General features: G+C 33.7%; 1 protein-coding gene across 7 annotated transcripts in view; it reads left to right on the forward strand.

The window, feature by feature from the left end:
• The window catches only part of LOC143235657 (uncharacterized), a 153,987-nt gene extending 146,132 nt beyond the window's left edge, over positions 1–7,855 (forward strand). For all 7 annotated transcript variants that reach the window (XM_076473906.1, XM_076474198.1, XM_076474030.1 and 4 more), the window contains 3 exons: positions 4,652–4,933; positions 5,743–5,844; positions 6,729–7,855. In XM_076473906.1, the coding sequence (XP_076330021.1) occupies positions 4,652–4,933; positions 5,743–5,844; positions 6,729–6,854 (510 nt within the window). In that variant the 3' untranslated portion in view covers positions 6,855–7,855. The remainder of the gene's footprint in view (positions 1–4,651; positions 4,934–5,742; positions 5,845–6,728) is intronic.
• Positions 7,856–8,175: the final 320 nt, after the last annotated feature.

Below are 8,175 nucleotides of genomic sequence, written 5' to 3' on the forward strand. Positions count from 1 at the left end.
TACGTATTGATGTGCCTGTTGTTGTTAGTGATACATATATTGATGTACCTGTTGTTGTTAGTGATACATTTATTGATGTGTCTGATGTTGTTAGTGATACATACGTATTGATGCAACCTGTTGTTGTTAGTGATACACGTATTGATGTGCCTGTTGTTGTTAGTGGTACATGTATTGATGTACCTGTTGTTGTTAGTGATACATGTATTGATGTGTCTGATGTTGTTAGTGATACATGTATTGATGTGCCTGTTGTTGTTAGTGATACATGTATTGACGTGTCTGATGTTGTTAGTGATACATGTATTGATGTGCCTGTTGTTGTTAGTGATACATGTATTGATGTACCTGTTGTTGTTAGTGATACATGTATTGATGTGCCCTGTTGTTGTTAGTGATACATGTATTGATGTACCTGTTGTTGTTAGTGATACATGTATTGATGTGCCTGTTGTTGTTAGTGGTACATGTATTGATGTACCTGTTGTTGTTAGTGATACATGTATTGATGTGTCTGATGTTGTTAGTGATACATGTATTGATGTGCCTGTTGTTGTTAGTGGTACATGTATTGACGTGCCTGTTGTTGTTAGTGATACATGTATTGATGTACCTGTTGTTGTTAGTGATACATGTATTGACGTACCTGTTGTTGTTAGTAATACATGTATTGATGTGCCTGCTGTTGTTAGTGATACACGTATTGATGTGCCTGTTGTTGTTAGTGGTACATGTATTGATGTACCTGTTGTTGTTAGTGATACATGTATTGATGTGTCTGATGTTGTTAGTTATACACGTACTGATGATGTGCCCGTTGTTGTTAGTGATACATGTATTGATGTAAACCTGTTGTTGTTAGTGATACATGTATTGATCCGCCTGTTGTTGTTAGTAATACATGTAATAATGTACCTGTTGTCAGTGATACATGTATTGATGTGCCTGTTGTTGTCAGTGATACATGTATTGATGTGCCTGTTGTTGTCAGTGATGCATGTATTAATGTGCCTGTTGTTGTTAGTGATGCATGTATTGATGTGCCTGTTGTTGTTAGTGATACATGTATTGATGTACCTGTTGTTGTTAGTGATACATGTATTGATGTACCTGTTGTTGTTAGTGATACATCTATTGACGTACCTGTTGTTGTTAGTGATACATGTATTGATCTGCCTGTTGTTGTTAGTAATACATGTAATAATGTACCTGTTGTCAGTGATACATGTATTGATGTACCTGTTGTTAGTAATACATGTATTGATGTACCTGTTGTTGTTAATGATACATGCATTGATGTACCTGTTGTTTTTATTTGTTTATGTTCATGATACTCAACTTACTACGGCTTCAAAATTATGTCTGTAAAAACGAGTTTATTTCCTCTTTGCTTATGATATATGTTACACAATTAATTTTACTTAATAACTTGACTATATTTCAATAAGTTGAAATTTTACTGTTATATTAGTAGCTATACCTCTAGGTACAGTGTACTTCTGTGACAACTTGATTATATTAGTAGCTATACCTCTAGCTACAGTGTACTTCTGTGACAACTTGATTATATTAGTAGCTATACCTCTAGCTACAGTGTACTTCTGTGACAACTTGATTATATTAGTAGCTATACCTCTAGCTACAGTGTACTTCTGTGACAACTTGATTATATTAGTAGCTATACCTCTAGGTACAGTGTACTTCTGTGACAACTTGATTATATTAGTAGCTATACCTCTAGGTACAGTGTACTTCTGTGACAACTTGATTATATTAGTAGCTATACCTCTAGCTACAGTGTACTTCTGTGACAACTTGATTATATTAGTAGCTATACCTCTAGCTACAGTGTACTTCTGTGACAACTTGATTATATTAGTAGCTATACCTCTAGGTACAGTGTACTTCTGTGACAACTTGATTATATTAGTAGCTATACCTCTAGCTACAGTGTACTTCTGTGACAACTTGATTATATTAGTAGCTATACCTCTAGCTACAGTGTACTTCTGTGACAACTTGATTATATTAGTAGCTATACCTCTAGCTACAGTGTACTTCTGTGACAACTTGATTATATTAGTAGCTATACCTCTAGGTACAGTGTACTTCTGTGACAAATTGATTATATTAGTAGCTATAACTCTAGCTACAGTGTACTTCTGTGACAACTTGATTATATTAGTAGTTATACCTCTAGGTACAGTGTACTTCTGTGACAACTTGATTATATTAGTAGCTATACCTCTAGGTACAGTGTACTTCTGTGACAACTTGATTATATTAGTAGCTATACCTCTAGGTACAGTGTACTTCTGTGACAACTTGATTATATTAGTAGCTATACCTCTAGCTACAGTGTACTTCTGTGACAAATTGATTATATTAGTAGCTATAACTCTACCTACAGTGTACTTCTGTGACAACTTGATTATATTAGTAGCTATACCTCTAGGTACAGTGTACTTCTGTGACAACTTGATTATATTAGTAGCTATACCTCTAGCTACAGTGTACTTCTGTGACAAATTGATTATATTAGTAGCTATACCTCTAGCTACAGTGTACTTCTGTGACAACTTGATTATATTAGTAGCTATACCTCTAGGTACAGTGTACTTCTGTGACAAATTGATTATATTAGTAGCTATAACTCTAGCTACAGTGTACTTCTGTGACAACTTGATTATATTAGTAGCTATACCTCTAGGTACAGTGTACTTCTGTGACAACTTGATTATATTAGTAGCTATACCTCTAGGTACAGTGTACTTCTGTGACAAATTGATTATATTAGTAGCTATACCTCTAGCTACAGTGTACTTCTGTGACAACTTGATTATATTAGTAGCTATACCTCTAGGTACAGTGTACTTCTGTGACAACTTGATTATATTAGTAGCTATACCTCTAGCTACAGTGTACTTCTGTATCTTAATGAGTAAATTTTACTTTTACCTTGCTCATTTAACTTAACATAATTTTACTGTTCTGTGTTAGCAGCTAAGTTTTACTTGTATGCGTTAATAACTTCATTTTAACACTTTACACTAACTTAATTTCATGTTTCTAGATTAACGATCTAAGTTACTCACTCCTTTTTACATATTAACCTGATATTTCTTCTCGTCATTGTGGATAAAATATATTTTTCTTTTTAGTGATTAAGTACCACCCTCTGATTACTTGAATCTAGAACTGAAGGCTGCATTGATATAATATGTTGATGTACAAAGTGTGTACTCTTCTTCACAGCTGTTGAGATTTATATCATATATAAATAACTAAACAAAGTACAGGCTTATTTCATTTAAGCCTCATATAAAAACGGTCACTAGTATCCGTGTAGATTATGACAAATCACAATTTTTCACGTTTCGATGGGCTATTAGAGACAGAAGTACGGCCTAACCGTTTAGGTGGGTTATTAGAGATAGAATTACAGCTCTAACCGTTTCGGTAGGTTGTTAGAACTAGGAGTATAGATGTAACCGTTTCAGTGGGTTATTAGAGACAGAAGTACAGCTGTAACCGTTTCGGTGGGTTGTTATAACTAGTAGTATAGATGTTTCAGTGAGTTATTAGAGACAGAAGTACAGCTGTAACCGTTTCGGTGGGTTGTTATAACTAGTAGTATAGATGTTTCAGTGAGTTATTAGAGACAGAAGTACAGCTGTAACCGTTTCGGTGGGTTGTTATAACTAGTAGTATAGATGTTTCAGTGAGTTATTAGAGACAGAAGTACAGCTGTAACCGTTTCGGTAGGTTGTTAGAACTAGTAGTATAGATGTTTTAGTGAGTTATTAGAGACAGAAGTACAGTTGTAACCGTTTCGGTGGGTTGTTAGAACTAGTAGTATAGATGTTTCAGTGAGTTATTAGAGACAGAAGTACAGCTGTAACCGTTTCGGTGGGTTGTTAGAACTAGTAGTATAGATGTTTCAGTGAGTTATTGGTGACAGAAGTACAGTTGTAACCGTTTCGGTGGGTTGTTAGAACTAGTAGTATAGATGTTTCAGTGAGTTATTAGAGACAGAAGTACAGCTGTAACCGTTTTGGTTGGTTTTAGAACTCGAAGTACATTTATAAGTGATGGTCAATCCCATTATTACTTGGTAAAAAAGTAACCGAAGCGTTGACTGTGGGTGGTTATGACTAGCTACTTTCCATCTAGTCTTAAACTGCTAAATTAGGGATGGCTATCGTGGATAGCCCTCGTGTAACTTTGCACAAAATTCAAAACAAAGAAACAAACACTTGTACAAGAGATGAAAGTTTGTGTGCACATAATATTACTTGTGTTAAAATTCTCATGGATATTCGTTTAGTTGTTTCTTAATCAATATGTCTTTACATATATACAGACACTTGTTATTTTGTCAGGATATAGAATGACTGGCATGTAATTCAAGTATCTCTCTTTTTCACTGAAATACTGATAAAGCTTCTTTAAAGGAGCATATAAACTCCTGTTCATATTGATGGTAATCTGATTTTTAATCTTCCTTACACGTAAATATTTAGCGAAATAATATTCCATATCGTTGAGCATGTGAGAGATGAATAGTGGTCAAAACTGTGCTTCCACATTATTATGGCTATTGTGAATTAGTACTTATACTATGATATTACTATACTTATATTCCCAACAGATGGCGCTAGAAGTACTCCAGTGGAACCGTGACGAGGTTCGTTTCGTAATGGCCGGTAAACTGCACTTCTACCCAATGGCGGACATGCCATGGAACAAGAAAGGAAAGCCACAGAAGTTTAACACAGTTCATGCATTGCTTGTTACGCTAGGAAAGCCGAATTCTAATTACAAGCCTGACTTGGCCAACGAAAACTCTATCCTGTTTCCTAGAAACACAGGAATCAAAGATGCTACGTTACTTCTGTTGAAGGAAAAGAATGGTCGATTTATGCTAGTCAAAGTAAGAACGAAATTATGTTGATTAATATGAATTAATATCAAACCTTCATTAATATTAGGATTTTATCATTTGTCAACCTTCCCACATCTATGGCTGAGATTTATATTGAAATTCTTTTGAAACGATTTAAATTACATCCAGTGTCTAGAAACAAATTAAAATACGTGCTCGTGCGTTTTAATTGCATAACTGAAAACAAGAAACAAAGAATTATTCAAGTGAAAAAAATGTGCCGTTTATCACGCTCTAGAGCAATGTTGTTTTCTGATTGTTAAATTTAGGTGTCTTGTAACATTTCAAATGCATTGTAAATTCTTGTTTTCCAACATCTATTGCATCTTGGTAACGCAATGGTCCTGCACAGCTAGGAGGTTGTGGTGCTTTACTCACAATTTGTGGGTCGCGAGTTCATCGAACGTGCATCAAAGGCGACATATTTCTCGGTCAATTCCACTGTTCTTTTGTAAAAAGAAAGTAACCCAAGATTTGGTGGTGGATGGAGTTGGCTAGCTGCCTTCTCTCCATCACTGCTAAATTAGGGACGACTAGTCTGATCGCTTCAGAGTAGGTTTTGCGAAACTCAAAAGCAAACATACCTTGGCTCAACGGTGTGTCCAATAACTTATAATACCAAAATCTGTCTCGAGGGTCGCGGTAGATACATCACAGAGCAGCTAGTGTACAGCCTTTTGCTTAACAACAAAATAAACCATGAGAACTGTGTCCTTAGCTTGTTACATTAATGAATTTTTACTTTAAACCTCTTGGGAGACATAACGCTAGCTCTTATTTTTAATATATTTTTTTAGGATCCCATGCATCTTGGGAACTGTGTTATTAGTTCTGATCCAGAAAGCTGTGAAATAATTGAAGTCCAGGATTACACGACGAAGGAAGCTTATTTCTTCAAGGTCAGATTCAACGATGACCTTTGTTATAGTTAGAATTTCAAGTTGAAACATGCAGAAAAAATAAATTCATTAATTTGATTTTACTTATTACTGATTATTGATTAGCTAAATAACAGTTCTTGTAAGTAATTATTTATATTTTTGTAAATCACTTCTCTGAGTGATATAATAAGAATTACTGTGATGTTTTCACTCATTGCTAATACATACGTTATTTTAATGTTTTACAGTATGCAGTAATTATGTAGTTATATAATATTAGTTATTTTATTAGCTGTAGTGTGGTTACTTTTTTTTTAACTTCTACTCGCCCTTCACCCCCTACAGTTCCATAGCGGTATGTCTGCGGACTCACACCGCTAGAAACCGGGTTTCAATACGCGTGATGAGCAGAACACAAATAGCCCATTGTGTAACTTTGTGTTTCATTTCTATCAATCAAACAGTTACTTTAATTCAAGGCTATGGTTTGAAAGTTCAAATATTTTTGAAGTGAAATGTCCCTCCGGTTGCATAGCGATATGTCTGTAGATTTATAAAGCTAGAAACCGGGTTTCGATTCCCGTGGGGGGCAGAGTAGACATAGCCCATTGTGTAACTTTGTGCTAAACTACAAACAAACAAAAAAAGAAGTGAAATAGATAATTATGTTGCTTACACTTCATTAATTACTACCGAATTAAATACTGTTAAAAATCAAATAACATTTTATGTCAGTAAAGATAGAATTCTATTTTTCTTACATTTCATGTAAATAAAGATAAAATCCTACGTTTTTTACATTTAATGCTAACTATTAGAGTCAGATTTATGTTTTATACATTTAACGTCAAGAGTTACCAGATATGAATTCTTATTTATTTCTTAATAAATCTCCCTAACAGGCTGATACATTAAAGGAGTCCAATGATTGGTTGAGACAGCTGAGATACCATGCAAAGGATCTTGGAACGTGGCGAAAAAGGCGAAATGCTCTTGCTAATATTATGATAAATGGTATGGTACGTTAACCTGTCTTCAAACAACAAAGGCAACCTGAGATTTCAATTAGTACGCTACAATGAGTGAAAAAAGTTCCAATCTAGTTTTTCTAATTGTGGTGTTACATGGTGTTGGGTGAGTAAGGTGTGACTGGAATGAAAAACATTATTAATCATGTGGAGAGGAATATTTGTTTATTTGGCAAACACCGTGAAAATACCACATTAACATATCTTGCCCGAGGTTCAAGAGGTATGTTTTGGCTGCTGGTTAGCTTAATGTATGCGTAAACGAATTCTTACACAGCTAGAATGTAATTTATAACTCTATACCCTTTACTGATTGAGGTAAATACTGTCAGAGAACAACAATACAAATGTACAATTGGAAACAATATACTGTCAGAGAACAACAATACAAATGTACAATTGGAAACAATATACTGTCAGAGAACAACAATACAAATGTACAATTGGAAACAATATACTGTCAGAGAACAACAATACAAATGTACAATTGGAAACAATATACTGTCAGAGAGCAACAATACAAATGTACAATTGGAAACAACATACTGTCAGAGAACAACAATACAAATGTACAATTGGAAACAATATACTGTCAGAGAACAACAATACAAATGTACAATTGGAAACAATATCCAGTCTTTTTTTTTTTTTCACTCTTCTATTTTTTGTTACTGTTTTGATTACTTAAAACACATGCTTCACCAATTTATCGATACTGACCAAATACAGTGTCGAGCTCTGGATTGCTTTATATTAATACTTTTGCAATATAAAATGTTATATAGTTGTATATTTCATATTTCTCACTGTTGGTTATTTACCTGTTATGTTCACATTCCAATGTGCAAATAAGTGAGTGTGAAATTTGTACAGCTTCACAGACAACAAATTGATTATGTAGTATACACCTAGTCGTGTGTTGTGGAACTAAAATAAGTTTATCAAATGTTGTACTAAGCCTAATGTAATAATATGTTTAATAAAGCTAATCTTTATTCTTTCTTGGTGTCTGGTTATGTTTTCACAATATCGTCATACAGAATTTATCATAAAACTGACTGAAATACGTGTGAAAATAGGATGAATCAGTTAAATTAATTAATTAAAACTGATAAACAAAATACTATCTAACAATTAATTAATAAAACTGACAAACAAAATACTACCTAACAATTAATTAATAAAACTGACAAACAAAATACTAGCTAACAATTAAATAATAAAACTGACAAACAAAATACTACCTAACAATTAATTAATAAAACCGACAAACAAAATACTACCTAACAATTAATTAATAAAACTGACAAACAAAATACTA

This window comes from Tachypleus tridentatus, chromosome 1, assembly GCF_004210375.1.
Source record: "Tachypleus tridentatus isolate NWPU-2018 chromosome 1, ASM421037v1, whole genome shotgun sequence".
Classification (NCBI taxonomy): domain Eukaryota; kingdom Metazoa; phylum Arthropoda; class Merostomata; order Xiphosura; family Limulidae; genus Tachypleus; species Tachypleus tridentatus.